The sequence below is a fragment of the Sinohyriopsis cumingii genome, chromosome 16 (assembly GCF_028554795.1).
Source record: "Sinohyriopsis cumingii isolate HCF-2022 chromosome 16, ASM2855479v2, whole genome shotgun sequence".
Lineage (NCBI taxonomy): Eukaryota > Metazoa > Mollusca > Bivalvia > Unionida > Unionidae > Sinohyriopsis > Sinohyriopsis cumingii.
In genome coordinates this window covers 86,134,332-86,151,113 of record NC_142976.1, presented here as the reverse complement: position 1 = coordinate 86,151,113, position 16,782 = coordinate 86,134,332, and the positions used below count along the sequence as shown (strand labels likewise).

Genomic DNA, 16,782 nt, shown 5'->3' with positions numbered 1-16,782 from the left:
TCAACAAGTCTATCTTTATCTGAACAATACCTTTGTCATGAAGCAAACGACTGAGCAGTCACTGAAGATATATGCTAGTGACAACTTAAGGCAGAGAGAAACACATGACCACTGGATGAATGTAGAAGACAGACGACCTTAGCATACAGGACACCGGATGATGATATAGAAAATTTGCCAGGGGAAATTAAATAGGCCAATGTGACTAAGTGTCCACTTAGCAAAGGTGAGGGACAGGTATGACTGTGTTCTTTTCAGTTTAATTAAGATCTATTATGTTTACAACACCAAGAAAAGTTACAAATGACTTCTTACTGAGTAAACAGGCAAAGGAAGCCACTGAGCAATTAGAAAATAACACGTCATTTTTATCTCTTTTGTTTACGGAACAATTTGTACACTATCAGAATAACAGAACAAAATTCTCAATCAGCTGTTTGTTACCTTTCATACAAGTAGCAAGCATTATCTGAAATATTTATTTTTCTTTTAAAATATAATTATAAAAAAAAGAAAAACATTTCTTGTTTGGGCACAAGTAGCTGTAAAACTTGATACAATATACAAAGCCTGAAGAAGTTGAAAAGATTAGCAAGGAGGAGGGGCAGAGGTGGACAAAACCTCACTCTGGTGGTCCAGGGGACAAAACCCTTTTTGGAAGGTATACCTCGCTACAGAATGAACTAGTGTTGGTGCACCAACTCAAGTTAAACGGGGTTTATTTCTCGATAGAAAAATAAACAACATATATTGGAAAATATTTTGTCTGTTATAGAATTTTGTATATATTTCATTTAGATACTTCATACCTATGGTGCGTTTTTTCCCCCCTGATATCGTATGGGTTCTACCCAATTTTGAAGAAAACATTTATCATGCATAACCATCAGATTCATTAATATATTAACACTGAACCACTGCAATAAGTTCATAGTTCTTTGAATAAAATATGTGTGTGATTTAGATTTTTAACATAGCTTTAATAATTTTTCAGTCATATCGCTACAATGTCTGCAGTGTGGCAGTTTATTATGATGTCTAGCATTCGGGCATAATGCTGCAGAAATCTAGCATGATGTCCCACCCAGTCAAATTATCCTGACACCAGGCTGACCAGTCCTAATACTCACCTCTTAATGCTGAGCGCCAAGCGAGGAAGCTGTTAGTACCATTTTTATAAGTCTTTGGTATGACTCGTCCGGGGATCAAACCTACGACTGACCGCATCCAAGTTGAATGTAATAAATAATCTATAAATACTTAGCTGATAAAATATCTATTTTAACAATGTGTTAAAATAAAAGCACTGGAAAATTCAAGTTCCCAGGTGACAGAATAACATGGAAAAAAGCAATCTTGATTTTTAAAACAATAGTATTTGTACAAAAACTAATGTCAACAATAAAAATAATCAACTTATGAAGATGTACTGTGATGTGAACAAAGCTTTGGACTGAAGATGCAGTACGCTGTAAATGTTACATATTTTAATTAAATTACTGATTTATTTCCAACAAAATTGAAGGCAACACTCAAGTTAAATAAATCTTCAATATATTTAACAATTTTTGTGTTATATTCATGCTGTATCTTATGTCACATGTGCTTGTATTTTGGTTGAACTCTAAGTAAATGTTTGACATGTTAATTGCCATTGCTATCATTTGCATACTGTGTTAATAAACATCCACTATCCAGTCTTATTGTGTTTCTTTTTCATGTCGCCCCTCCCTACTACACAATTTATAGAACTCTTTCATAATTTATCTATTATTTTTACTTTTTTTCTGGTCAAAAGTCAGGAAAGCACCTGTCTTGCCTAATTATTAGTGGATGATCATGCCTGTTCATGATCAATAGGGAGCTAAAGAAAAGAGACTGAACATTTATGGTTTTCTTTCATGCAAACTCAGTTGTGTATCAGCCAGGAGTTTTCAATGCTGCTGAATTGGAAAAATAAAGCCCCTTCTTCATGTTGATTGATATATACTAAATATAAGAAGGTGCTAATCTAATGTGGATTAATCATCTCCAACATAATATGACAACTTTTATTACAGCTTTTAAATGTGTGTTTGTAAAATTATCAAATAATAGGCAGCAACTCCTTTACCAATATATGGTGAAAATATTGTCTGCTTCAAATGAAACCACTGAATTCATCAAATTTATATCACAGTTAAATCACACTTGAAGGCAACAAAAATGGCAGCTTACTGTCCATCTTATAACATATTTTGAAAATAAAAGAATGATAAACATATAACAGATGCTGATTTTATCTCATAACGTGCATTATTATTAGACAACTTTGTTTATAAATTGGACATCTTAAACTTGTCACAATCAGGATTATATTACAAGAAAGATAGGATAAGTATTTTTAAAGTTTTTATATATAGAAATAAATGATAACGACTTTTTCTCCCAAATGTAACATACCATGACTATGTTGTTTAATATAAAGTACATCAGCACTGCTCAGTAGACCAAAAGATATGATAATGGTCAGATGATAACTAAATTGGTCCATAATTTTAATGAAACACAAGAAATATTAAGCTTTTAAACACTGTTTGATAATAGTGACCTGTATAATGGAGTTAAAATAAAAAAGACAGGGCCAAAAGCTGAAGAATATAACAAAGGTCTTATCTAATGTATGGAGAGTTCTTAATTTATAACACTTCTTCTTGCTGATTTAATATTCTTTTCATGTTCTTATTTTAACTTCAAAATGAATCTACAAATTCAAATAACAGGGTTAAAAGTGAAATTAAATTTTAAAACTTCAATTTTTGTTAAGGTTCCAAATTATTTTGAATTCAAGCCACAGAAATGTTACAAGATTATCTCCATGGTAGGCAAGCCTAACGAAAAACAGCAACAAAATGCATTTCTGTATGGTTAGGGTAGAGGTATTTATGATTTTTTTCAAATTTTTAGATTTTTTTTTTTAATTTAGGTTTTTGTTAGTCTTTTACGGATTATTTTAGGTTTCTAAGGTCAAAATGAAATTTTATGCTTTTCAAGGTTTTTGAAGTTTGCTTCTAACCATGAAATACAACATATGAATACAAACACACACACACACACACACACACACACACACACACCTTGAATAGATTTGTATGAAAATAATTGGTACTAAAAAATGGTGCATGCAATATTACCGGTATACCACAGTATTTTTCCTGGTAATGCATACCACAATAATTTTCACTTGACTGGTACTTTGGTAGTTTCTGTAAGCAAGGAATACATGTATGAGGAAATTCCCAAGTAATCTTGTTACGATTTGAATGATATTAACAGCATGTTTTCATTTCTCATGATAAAACAATTCAACAAATTATAAACATTTTTACAAAACAATTGTATTTGTCATATATTAATTTTTAATATTATAAAAATAATCATATTTATAATCCTTTAATCACATATTTCACATGTGTCACACATGCAGTGGCCAATTGGAATATTGTGAAAGATATTCTGGCTAGATCCAAAAGTATGGACCAATTCTCGATTTTAAAAAATGTCCTTCATTTTAGTTATTTAATAGCATATTTTAATATTTTAAGTACTAAGTTTTCCTTTGATTTTTAGCAGAGCTGTTTTTATTCTATTTGAACTTTACATAATTTCTAAAATCCACTAGATATTTTCTCATTTGTTGACTGTCTTGTACGTTTACTGGCCCTCTCTGATAGATATTTTTCTGATCTGTTCCTTGTCTATTATATTAATAATGTAGCTAGTAAACCAGAGGCTTGAGTATCAACACTGCCTGGTTTCATCAACATGCTCTCAATTCTGCTACAAGGTACTGAACATTTAATTTTTTGGAAGGGATGGGGAGGGGCTGTTAGTTTCCTTTGAGAGAAGATATTTAATTTTCTTTCATCTCAAGATAATTAAATTTTCTCCAAATAAGTTATTTTGCTAGAAATCAGAGCAAAATATTTCTCCAGCATTTGACAGATACAAATTATAAACACTGTCAGACCCCTGCCCCAGAATATGAAATTCGTTGTCCCTAATAATTGCTGTATACCTTGGTATGTATTGTGGTAAGTTAAAAAATACCACAGTATATCAGGGTACAAAAGTGATCATGGCACCCAGCTCTAGTATGCAGGATTGCAATATTCTGAAGCTTGACTTTCATGAACTGTGATGAAAATAACTCAATTAGAAATACAAACAATGCAGGATGAATGAATATACAAGTACAACTAACTGGGGTTAGGTGGCTTCCTGGCAAAACTACTCAATGAGTGAACTGAATCATAACGAAATTATCCGTAATCATTATAACCTATCTTTTTTTATATTTATTCTTTTTGAATAAATGTTTGGTGTCAATCTGCTATGTAAGAAACCATGAAAAGCAATGGAAAAGAATATATTTTTTTGGACAAGGCTGGAAGAAGAGCATTATAAATACAACTTCCCTTGATATACACTGGTATATGCTTACATGCACTCTGCATATAAAATATTAGGTGCATAATGAAGGGATATCTAAATTAACACTATATATATCCAAAAGAGTCCAAAAAGTTCTATCAACAGTGCTAATGAATAAAGTTTTAATTAAATTCCAGTGATGTTTGAAATAAGATCCAACACTAAATGTGTTGATGTGTCATGAGTGCCTGTGACATGGAGATGTGCCAAGTCTTTTGATGAATCACAATAATATAATCTAAGATGTCCTTGTCTGAAACAACAATTATTCCATTTTAATGTTTCTGTCCACGAATATTACTTAAGAACACTTTGTATTTTCCAGGAATAATAATTTAAATCAATAATTTCACCCAAATCAAATACAATAAATACTGCTATGAGTGACCACCTGTCATTTCTGATCACAATGGAAATGCACAGATCAATTTTATTATATAAATGCTCTGTCGTGAGGACCACCTGCTGAACATGACCAGTGACCACGATGTCTTGGCAAAATATGCATTTTGACCCTGTTATGAACGACTGCATCGCCAAAGTGAGGATAAACTCCAGTGACCTTTATTTAATCCCTGTAAAAATGACTGCTCATACCGTTCTAAAATAAAATTAAAAAAATAAGCTGGCTACCAATGTCTGATATATTGTAGCTATCCTTATAACATTTTATAGTTTAGTTTTTGTTGTAAACCAGACTTAAGTACATGTAGATTATTCCCTAGTCTGGTTCCCTGCTTCGTATGCTTCTTGCATTGTTCTCTGCTATCCGTATAGGGGAGAGCAATGCAGGCAGCATATGAAGCAGGGAACCAGACTAATTATTCCTGCACTTAGCCTGCTTCCTGACCTTATTTTATAGTAGATCATATATATTAGTAGGACCCAGCATCCCTATGAACGATTGTATCACAAGAACATAGACACCACTGATCTATATGTAATCAATTGTTACAACAACCGCTTGCTTAGTAACAATTGTTCTGATCTAAAACAAACATAAAAGGAATAATAAAATTTTATTTTAAAAAAAAAGGGTTGCGGCTACCGGTGATAGATGCTACAGTCCATGAACCAGGCTAATCTACATGTCATGAATTACCATTGTAGTGCCGAAATTGACATAGTGGTCGTGTATATTGTTTCTCTTTAGAGTTAATCACTATTGCCTGGGGGGTGAATAATGTCATTGTCTATTAAACCAGCAAATTGATAGAGAATCGTTTGCAGGATTCAGTTGATAGTGTTCAAGACTTGTGATGTTTGTTCCCCCCCAACCAATGTTAAGTTACTGCATCCCAATCACAAACCTGTCGTCTATTCAAATTGGTGCGACCGGGTCATACACTTTGTTTAAAGAGTTAATCCCTGTATGTCTTCTTTGAATGAAGCTGTTGACTTTTGTCTCTGAGAAAAAGGTTATGCTTCTGGATGAAATAATTCTTTCTTTTTTTCCCCATTAATTGTTAGATATGCAATGCACATGTATAAATTTGTCATATTGTCCCCAAACCAGTCAAAACCATCTTTACATTCGATATTACTACTGATCATTAATAATGTTAACACTTAGAATCTTAAGAACAAAGGACAAACCTCCAACTAAAAAGAGACAAATTTTAAGGCTGGAGAAAATAATTATTGTAACAGAAAAGTGAAAAACAGCAGACCACTCGCAGAAAAGCAGTTTAAATGTTGGTAAAACAAATTTAGTTTGTTATAAAGATAAAGGAGTAAATCGGAAAAGATTTCATATGTTAATATATGTGATCTTCAAAAGTAAATGTGGTTTCATGTTTAATGATAGAAATTTATCTTTATTGCTATATAATTTTGTTTTTAGATGAATGCATACACTATTTTAGCAAGAACTAAATAAAGAATAGAATATATGTACAGGGATTGTGGTTATGTTTCTTTTAATTGTTCTGAAACTGGACCTTGGAAACTGGTCTTTTTGTACAAACCTGTTACAAGAGACCACCTGTCTTGAGAGATCATTTGTGCTGGCAGAAGAGGCTGTCTCTCTTAACAGGTTGTACTGTACTGAACACAAGAATAAGACTGATTCTGCCTAAAGAAGTTAAAGCAAGAATGAGTAATTTCTCAAGTAAACAAGATTATAATATATATATTAAAAAAACACAAAAGAAAAACCAGGATGAATGTCAAGTTCATTTCTAGAATATTCTAAGCTGTCAACAAGACAAAATCTGTTACTAAAATGATACTAAAGAATGTGGTAGAGTCAGGTACCGTAAGTTATTCCATGGGAAATACCAATGTCTTAGACCAAGACCCAAATGAATATATTCACCTCTATTGAGAAAGATCATAATATTTAACCTGCATTCATAGGGAAATATTAACTAGGTATTATTTGTTAACCAAAATAAAGCTGCTAGTCACGTGCTTGATTTTGGACAAGGTTAAGTCCATAATACTATTATACACAGACTAAGTATAATTAAAGAGAAGAAACTAACAAACAATACAAATTATATAATTATACAAAAATTAAGCTATCTCAAATGCAGTAAAATTTCCCTACCTCACCAGCTTCCTTAGCCACCGCAATAGCTGTTTCATAGTACTCATGTAAATTGTGATCCATCTTGAAAAATCTATTTCTTTATGGCCTTTTCTGCAATGTAAAAGCATGTCAGAATTAATCTATCTCTGTATGTTACCATGTATAATCACTTATAATATGAGTCCAATGCAAACTGCACTGTACTCAAACCCCAAGACAAGCTGATCTAAGTGGACAACTGACCAATGATACGGCTGGTCATGTCCAATATTCTGGTCTGTCATATACTTGACTGCCACAATATCTGTACTATACATACTGGCTTATGAGTCCAACTGCAAACTGCACATACCCAGGTCTGCTGTCACAAAATGCGCCAGAAAAGCTGGTTCCGTGCAGTTTGTTAGGAGTAACAGAACAGACAAAAAATGCCTAATCTGTAGTGTATTATGCTACTGCAGATCAGGATCTTTGTTGTTTGCAGTTTGGGGACTTAACAATGAAATTGTCAGAAAATCAGATGTTTAGTTAATTCTTTCATAAAATTAAATTAGTTGTCTACTTTCACTCTATGTACATGTAATGCCACACTGTCAGATCACTGGAGTTAAAACTGGTAGTGTTGTGATATTTCAATTTGCAGGCACATGTCATAAATGAAGTTAAGAGTACTAGTTATCAAAAGGGGGGGGGAGGTTAACCTGTAATAATGTCATTAAAAGGTTGTTATCCACCCCCATCCTCTATTAACCAATGCTCTTAATTTCATGGGTAATTAGCCCATGTTCACTGGCTGATTTGATGCAATCTTATAGTATTTCACACTCGTCCACAATGTATTCAACAGTGGCCATATGGATAATCTTTCAGTGGTTACACGCCAGCCGTGTTCATGGTCTTTGAAAAATTCACTACATCTTTACATAGCCACCATATGAAGACACATCCTTTCTTCGCAGTTAACAGATATATATCAGCACTTTGTATGAATGATGTCTCTGCATAAGGTCAGAATGCATTCAGGGTGAATTACAGTATACAATCAATATGATGTTCATTCACATTTTTAAAAAAAACTTAAAAAAGGAGAACCTATTTAATCTCAGTTTACAGCAGGCATTAACTTCCATATAAAATCATGTTAATCATTTGCACATGAAACTGTCGTAGCTGCTGCTATATGGAGACTGTTTTCTCTGAATGACAGCATCCTATGGAGTTCTCCAAGGCTTAAATGCAACATTGCAAATGAAGTGCCAATACATTTGTCAAACATAAAATTATTTGACCTTTAATTATTTAGAAGTCTCAAAAATATTAAGAAAGACTCAGTAGTTATGTTGTGCCATTCCATTTGGTACAATCTGACAGAGTTACTGAAAACGTGTCATCTATCCGGGATATATTTTAAGGCACAAGTTAACGAAGAAACCCTTTCCAAGTGGACCTGTTATGTTTGCTAAACTTGAAATTAAAGAACGGTAAAGATAACTTAATAAAATTTTGAAGGACTATATCAAAAGTGTCGGATATTTTTTCTTTCTTTAATGATCGTAACAAGAGAAAACTAATGAATAACAAAGACTATTTAGTACCGGTCACCAAAAATGTGTGCATATTGTTACATAGATTATACTGTAGCATTATACAAGAATAACCAAGATCCTGCACTATATCCCCTTAAAAACAAAATATATATAACAAATTTTATTGCAACATCTGCAGGGAAAAATAAATTAAAAGGTTACAAGATTACTTGATGAAAAGACTTGTAAATGTTGGTGACAATTTTTAACGCCCTGTCTTGCTGTTATTGTTGTCTAGTAGAAACCTCCGTTTTCTTTTCGAAGCACCCCACCTGACAAGGTTCACGCATTCGGAACACAGTCTGCTTTTCCCGTCAAGTAAAATTCTTTTTTTTAATTAATAATATATATTCTGTTTTCCGTCTTTTTCCATAAAAGAATCACATTATGTCATACGATTTGTCATACTGCCAACATAACTATTCCATGAAAGCTTCAAACCAGTTTCAATGTGTCGCTAATCCTTTTTTCCATCTTTTTTTTTTTGGGGGGGGGGGGGCGGGGGAGTGGGGGAAGGGGAGGGGTATTGTAGCATGCAACCCGGTCTAGATCTTACAATGGACTCTCTTATGCTCACCTAAGTTATAGATTTTCTCAGATTTTTCTATCCTCCCTATAACTTTTCCTGACAGTGACATATTACAATCTTTTCCGAGATCACAAGGTCATTAACCTCTTACATCTGAAGCATATAACAATATCACTGCCTAAAGAACACGCACCAGCCAGCCTCTGTCCTTATCAGATCGTCTCTCCATTTTACGGCACCATTTGACAAACACACTGACCTTGTGTGACCTCTATCACTTAACAGGCTAGCTTTGGGAACTATTTACAAAGTCAGCAAAGATACCTTGCTACAAATTACCCATGCCTCCGATTAAGTGTGTCCTCGCACTAAAATTGCAATATATTTAGATTTTTTTCAAAGCTTCAAAATATATTCATTAAGACTAGATATTATAAAAGAAAAATCGTTGCGATTAAAGTTCTTTTGGTTTAGCATAAGCAAGCTCTATTGTATAATTCAAGAGTTCTAAATGTATAGTCACACACCGTATATCCAGCCGAATATTTCAGATAAGTCCTATTTTAACTTAATGGTATTCACTTTCAGCACTTTTTACTTTTTAAATTTCCACAACTGAAGTTTATAGTAACTCATACGAATTTTGGAATTAAAGTTTCTATCTAAAACATATATTCTTTCCACCAGCTGGGGCGTCGCCTTTGGCGTCCATTCTGGGTCGTTGGTAACGGGTGTTCTGATGCGGTACTTTCCATAGGGTACGGCCAAGGTAGATCCTTATTTCTGGATGTATCATCGAGATTATTATAGCTAGCATTGTCATGCTCATCGATATCATCATCACTCTGATGCATATCCCCATTATCGTTGTTATCTCGAATTTTACAGGATTTAATTCTGTCAACGTGAATCACTTGCGATTTGCCCCTATATCCACACTTTACGCGGTATGTCACATCACTGAGTTTTTTAACCACTTGAAATGGTCCCTTCCACCAAGACTGCAATTTACTTGACAGTCCTGTTTTCCTTTGTGGAGTGTAAACCCAAACCAAATCACCTGGTTTGAACTGTTCCCATTTCAATCGACTGTCGTAGAATCTCTTCTGGCGTAACATACTTTGGTTAAGGTGGTTCCTTGCAAAATAATGAGCTAAACGCATCGTTTCCGAAAGGTTTTCAACCCAGGTATTTCGAGAATATGTATCTGGTGGCCGTCCAAATTGAATATCGAGTGGAACGGTCACTTCCCTACCAAGCATCAAGAAATTTGTAGTAAAATTTGTAGACTCTTGGACAGCTGCGCGATACGCCGTTGTTAAATATGGCAAGTGTTCATCCCAGTTATCTAGCTACGATGTCGTAGCCTCAACTTGATTGTGTTGTGGTTGTGGCTACGAACTGATCCAATATCATGTAATGGAGCAAAAAATTTCATCACTAAAGTCAGAAAAACAAACAGTGTAGAAATCAACTACATAAGTATAATCATGTTGTGAAAGAAGTTTGGCTTATTTTGAATTTATTAAGCCCTTACACGATAAAATAAATTGGCATGGTTACTCTAACCTTATACTGTCCGCCATGACAGATAACGCGAGAATCTCGCTGTGACCCCTTTTCTACTTTAGGCTTGCCAAACCATATTTTGGATATTCTACGCTATATTATTATCAATCAAGTGCGAATAATCGCTTGTTGGTGAGTTTCAAAGTTGCCGATAAACCGTATTTACTTTTAATGCGCAGAATTTCTGACCCAAACGGCGCCAAATTTTTACTACGATTTGTTTACATTTCCAAATAAGGCGTCAATGTCCTTATATGGCACACAAACAAACGAGGCTGAGAACGGAAGTAATCATTATTTGAAATAATATGGCGGACGATCTAAACGAAAATATCGGCTAAAAAAGGTAAACGAGATTTTACAACTATTTCTACAATGATTTTCGATACTTCCGGTATTAAATAAGAGGACTACTCAGTTTATTGGATTATATGCAAGGAATATGTTTAAAGTGTTACTATTAGGTTAAAAGAGCGCCGGGTGTGAATCACACCCGGCTTGCTCCATTAACACGTATGTGCTCATGTTAGTACCCTGTCCACGAGGTACGAGTAAGGGTACTAATATTAGTACTACCCAGTTATCCTGATGTTCATTTACATATGCAGAAAGCATCACAGCGAGCATTCTGTTGAACCTTTCAGCCATTCCATCGCCCTGTGGGTGGTAAGCAGTTGTCCTTGTCTTTTCGATACCCAGTAATCTGCACATTTCTTGGAAAATTTCAGATTCAAATTGTGTCCCTTTATCCGAATGAATTTGACGGGGCACGCCAAATCCACAGATTATCTCTTCAACAAGTACACTAGCTATGGCTGTGGCATGCAGGTTAGGCAGTGCAACTGCCTCTGTCCATTGAGTAAAACAGTCTCCAATTACCAGAATATATTTATTCCCAAGTGAAGTTTCTTGCAACGGTCCCATAATATCCAATGCTATTCTATCCATCGGACTTCCTGACTTGCAGAGTTGCATCGGGGCTCTTCTCTTCTTGCCAGGGGACTTTTTTCTTGCACATACTTCACATGTACTACACCAGTCCATAACATCATGTTGTAGTCCAACCCAATAATATCCTTGCCTGAATTTATTAAGGGTTTTTAAAATCCCTAGGTGACCTCCAGTTTTACTATCATTTGAAAATTTTAATACACTTTTCTTGAGCTCATAGGGGACAACAGCTGGATGACGTCCCGCTTTACCATCACACGTTTGGTGTCTCTGGCACAATAATCTATTGTGAAACTTCAGTTGGTCCTACTGAGCCCATAAACTGTTAATTTCATTGCTTTGGCCTGATACTTCATTCCCGCATGGCCTTACGCCATCAGTCACCCACTGGCTAACTATGGATAAGTCATTATCGGCGTGCTGAGATTTCAGCAGCTTTGATACCATATCTGCCGATATATACGTACCGTTATTATGAGTTCTGGAACAACGTACTTACTGCAACTGTTTGTAGTGCGTTTTTCTCGTCGTCGTTTCCAATGTGTGCAACATGCGTTTGTCTCCCGCATTGTCGGCATGGCTTTCTTGATAATGCATCAGCATTTCGATGACGCAGTCCTGGTCGGTGTATGATTTCAAAGTCAAACTGAGCCAGCATCTCAAGCCATCTAGCCAGTTGACCTTCTGGGTCCTTTAACGTCATAAGCCAACGCAATGCATTGTGATCAGTCCGAATGAGAAATCGTTTCCCATACAAGTATGTCTTGAAATGTTTCACAAAGTACACTATAGCAAGTAATTCTTTCCGTGTCACGCAATAGGATCGCTCTGATTTTGACAGTGTCCTACTTCCATACGCTACGACTTTTTCGCGACCTTCGTGAACCTGGGAAATTACTGCACCGATTCCATTTTCACTGACATCAGTATCCAAAATGAATTGTTTTGAAATGTCAGGGTATGTGAGTATTGGTGCTGTTGTTGACTTAGCTTTAGCATTTCAAACGCTTCTCCGCACTCCTTAGTCCATTTAAACGCCCTTCATGACCCTGTCAGTTTATGTAAACAACTAGCGATTGACGAAAAGTCTTTTACGAATCTCCTATAGTAGGAACAAAGCCCCAGGAAGCTGCGAAGCTCCTTCACATTCCTTGGTGTAGTCCAAGATTTCACCGATTCGATTTTTTCAGGGTCGGTTTTAATCCCCTCTTCAGACACGATATGCCCTAAGAATGCCACTTTGTGTGCAAACAAGTGACACTTGGAGGGTTGAAGTTTAAGGCCCGCCTGTTGCAATCGAGTGAAAACTTCCTGTAGACGGCTTAGCTCCTCGTCGAAAGTTTTGCCGAAAATAATTATGTCATCCAGATTGTGAAGTTCTATGTGACCCCCTGTTATGCGTTGGGGTGGGGTGCTCCCAATATTTATTTGAATTACTGTGGAATTCCCACCCTGGCTCGTTTTGTAGGAAGTGAAATTAGTGATAGAGAGAGGTAAAGCTCCTAGCCCCCAGTCAGCAATACCGACAATTAAATTATTAAGAACACAAAGGTGAAATCCAAAAGAATAACAATTTAATACAAATTAAACGATATTAAGTTCTCAACCAATCTGCTTCCTCTCGACCATGTGACAACCTATTTCATCACGTGATTTTAGTGTGAGATGGCTTTACCCTGTACTTGGTTTCTACTCATCTGAGTTTACTACGCCAATTGCTTTCCTCCTTCCGGCGTTCTCCGATTCTTCCTGTCCTCTTCCCCTTTTGTCATATTTTCTCCTCCTCCTTTCTTCTCTTCTTCTCCTTCAACGAGGCTTGTTCTCCGCCTACTTCTATTCTCTATTTCTCTTTCAACGAAGCTTATTCTCCGCCTACTTCTATCCTGTCTCTCTGAGACTCGGGACTTGACTATTCTGTCCCCAAAAGCTTCCTACGAAAAACACAAGGACGTTAGCATTTGTGTTAGCCATCTCGCTCACACTAAATCAACAATCAATCAATCATCAGATCAAGGTTATCTACATCTTTGAGTAGTGAATAGGGGTAGTTTACGGACAATGGGAATTAGCATTAAAAACACCCTTGGGTCAGATTACGGACAATGGAAATTTAACATGGCGAAAAATCGTGGGTTAGATTACGGACAAGGGGAATTAACATGGCAAAAAATCGTGGGTCACTTTACGGACAAGGGGAATTTAACATGGCTATAAATCGTGGGTCACTCTACGGACAAGGGGAATTTAACATGGGATTTTTTTTTTTAAATTTTTTTTAAAAAAAAGGGTAGGCAATTCAAAGACTATCTCTTTTCGAGAAATATGGCTGGCCCGGAAAAGGGCCTTTGGTTTATGTTAATATGCCCTTAACATAAAGGGCATTTGCGACATCTTCTTTTCCTCAAACTTCGTCTTACAGCAGGGCCATACATCAGAGTTCTCTTGAGGCAACCTTGTCTCTCTATATAGACTCTTCTTATCCACAGGCTGCTGTTGGTCCTGTGGACAACGGTCCACTTGGATCGGACATACATGAGCATGTCCGTCCTGAACATCATGGAAGACACAAGGGTTGAAGATTCAACGTCGGTCCACATGTTGAGGCTCCGAGAATAGGTGAATCAATGCAGTGAACGGTGCTTATTTATAGGGACAGGAAGGATTGAAACGGATTGAGTTCATTCACCAATCCGAACACGCGTTACAGAATTCAGTCAGCCCGCATCCAATCCGAAGAGAGCAGTCTGTGACGTCACGTAGTCTATATAGATTCGCTAGCGCTTGTGTGCAGTCAATCTATGCGACAGTGATTCAACATGACGGAAACTCAGAAAACGATCCATTGGGGTGCACCAGCAGGGGAGACTGCCCAAGGGAACTCGGACTTACTTTCAGAAGAGGTGAATTGGGATTTTGTGGATTTTCTCTCCTCGCAAGAATTTGTTCCGGAACCTTCGTTACCTTCTTCATTACCGCAAGTGGAAAATTTTAGACAGAGACAAAAAGAAGAATTGGAGAAATTTATACAACGACAAAAGGAAGCGGAACAGGCTTTTCTCCTACAGCAACAGCAACAAGAAGAAGAGGTAAGAAAAAAACAACAGCAGCAACAGCAAGAAGAAGTAGCAGCAAAGAAACAAGAGGGTGAAAATCAAACGGTCACGGTACTGTTGGACATTTTAGCGGAGTTAAGAAGTCTGAAACAAATGTATCAGACTTCTTTATCACGACCGAAGAGAATACGACCTTCCCGAGCTAAACACGTCAACCCTGTGACTAAGCCTACCGTACCACCCTTAGTGATTTCAACCCAATCATTATCAACATTACGCAGTCCAGAAGTAGGCCTTGGCCGTGGCAAAGGCATAAGGCAGTTAAAGTTGATTGCTTAAACTCACCCTTTCACCATGAAGAAAAAAGGCCCTTTTCAGGGCCACCCACATTTCTCGAAAAGAAATACAATTTCAATTTGCCAATAACTCAAAAAAATATAAACCCCACCCATTTTACCCTTATAGTACGTGTCTGTGTATGAGTGCGTGAGTGTACGTTCTTATTTTAAAATCACAACTCAAAGACACTTACCTTATATCATTCATTTATTCTTTTCTCCATTTTTTTACAATCCAATTGACAATTCACAACACTTTAATATAAAGTTCATTGACTTCTTCTTTCTCCTTGTTTACTCTCTCTGTTTTTTAAATTTCTTCACCGTCTTTTCCTCATTTTCTTCCCTTCTTCTTTTCTTCTTCTCCTGTTTCTCCTGTTTCTTTGCCTCTTGTAAATAGAATTGTCTTTTTTCTTCCTCTTCTTCCTCTAAAGAATCCCTCTCTTCTTCTGAAGAATCCTTCTTTTCTTCTGACTCCTCTTGTTTCTTTTTTGGGCAATCTGGAGACCAATGTCCTTTTTCTTGACAATAATAACAGGTATCTTGACTTTTGTCTTTTTTAGTCCCTGTTTTTGTTCTTTTTTCACGGTCTGGACACTCTGAAGACCAATGCCCTTTCTTCTGACAGATATAGCAAGTATCTTGACTTTTATCTCGAAAGGAAGGAGAGTAGTCCGTAGGCTGGTCTGAAGAGAATTTTCTAATGATCCCTCGCAAAGCTCTGACGAAACGTTCCATCTGGTTAGTCTCTTCCATCGTTGTGCTCGGCTTGAGAGTGAAATGAATAGTGAAAGGACAAGACACACACCCTTTTATATACGCTGGTCTGCTATGACTATAAAGTAGCTTATGGTGTTTGAACTTGAGTCATTTGACTTTTTGCTTTCAAGATGAAACGATCCCATTCATTCGAGAAGAAAGAAGAAGAAGAAAGAAGTAAGAGGCAGAAACGTGATCTATCGCCTCGTACCAGGGCTGAAATCTTGGCACAAATTCATGCCAGTGATTTTGAAGAGGACATGAGTGAACCAGAATCCAAACCCTCTAAACCAAGTCCACCACCCTTTGTCAACCCTGAAAAGTACTATTCCATTCGAGAGACGGAAAAGCGCTCCTCTAGAAAATTTAGAACCACGGCTTACAAATACACGGTGAAGTTTAAAGATTTCAAGGCTGAAGTACCGTTAGAGAAAGCAGAAGTGTTCATCACCGAGGTGTGGGATTCTTTGCTCACCTCACTCAAGCGACAATGTCAACCCAAAGAAGACGATCGCTTGAGACTTTCCATACAACACGACGGTTTGAAATCCCCTGTTTGGATCGAGTTTAGCACCCCTGCAGAATTGACTGCTTCCAAAGTCATGGACAAGATTCAACACGTACAACAATCTAATGATCAGTTTGACATCACCGATGGTAAAGCCACACTGGACATGACCCACGTCTCTCCTCCTCAAGGGACAGGACACAAAAAGATGTTATTGGTGGACGACCTTCGCAACACCAAAAAGAGTCTCGTCCGAATTGACAACCCTCATGACCAGATGTGCTTAGCCCGTGCCATCGTGGTGGGACGAACCTATGCCAACAAGAACGACACGGTAGAATGGAAAAGAACCTGGGACACTATTCAACGTTCCGACCGAGCCAAACAACGAAATGAAGCAGAACTCCTGTTACAACAAGCCGGACTGTCCAAAGACACACCCTGTGGCATTCCTGAGATGCAAAAATTGCAAGATGTCCTAGC

General features: G+C 36.7%; 1 protein-coding gene across 3 annotated transcripts in view; it reads right to left on the bottom strand.

The window, feature by feature from the left end:
• The window catches only part of LOC149780945 (inositol monophosphatase 1-like), a 36,639-nt gene extending 27,750 nt beyond the window's left edge, over positions 1-8,889 (bottom strand). The window contains exons 1-3 of one of the 3 annotated variants that reach the window (XM_089938047.1): positions 8,763-8,889; positions 7,025-7,117; positions 3,174-3,245 (exon numbers count right to left, since the gene is read on the bottom strand). In XM_089938047.1, the coding sequence (XP_089794173.1) occupies positions 3,174-3,245; positions 7,025-7,087 (135 nt within the window). In that variant the 5' untranslated portion in view covers positions 7,088-7,117; positions 8,763-8,889. Of the gene's footprint in view, positions 1-3,173; positions 3,246-7,024; positions 7,118-8,762 lie in introns of those variants that run through there. The other 2 variants (XM_089938049.1, XM_089938048.1) reach the window with 2 other exon arrangements.
• Between the last annotated feature and the right edge of the window lie 7,893 nt (positions 8,890-16,782).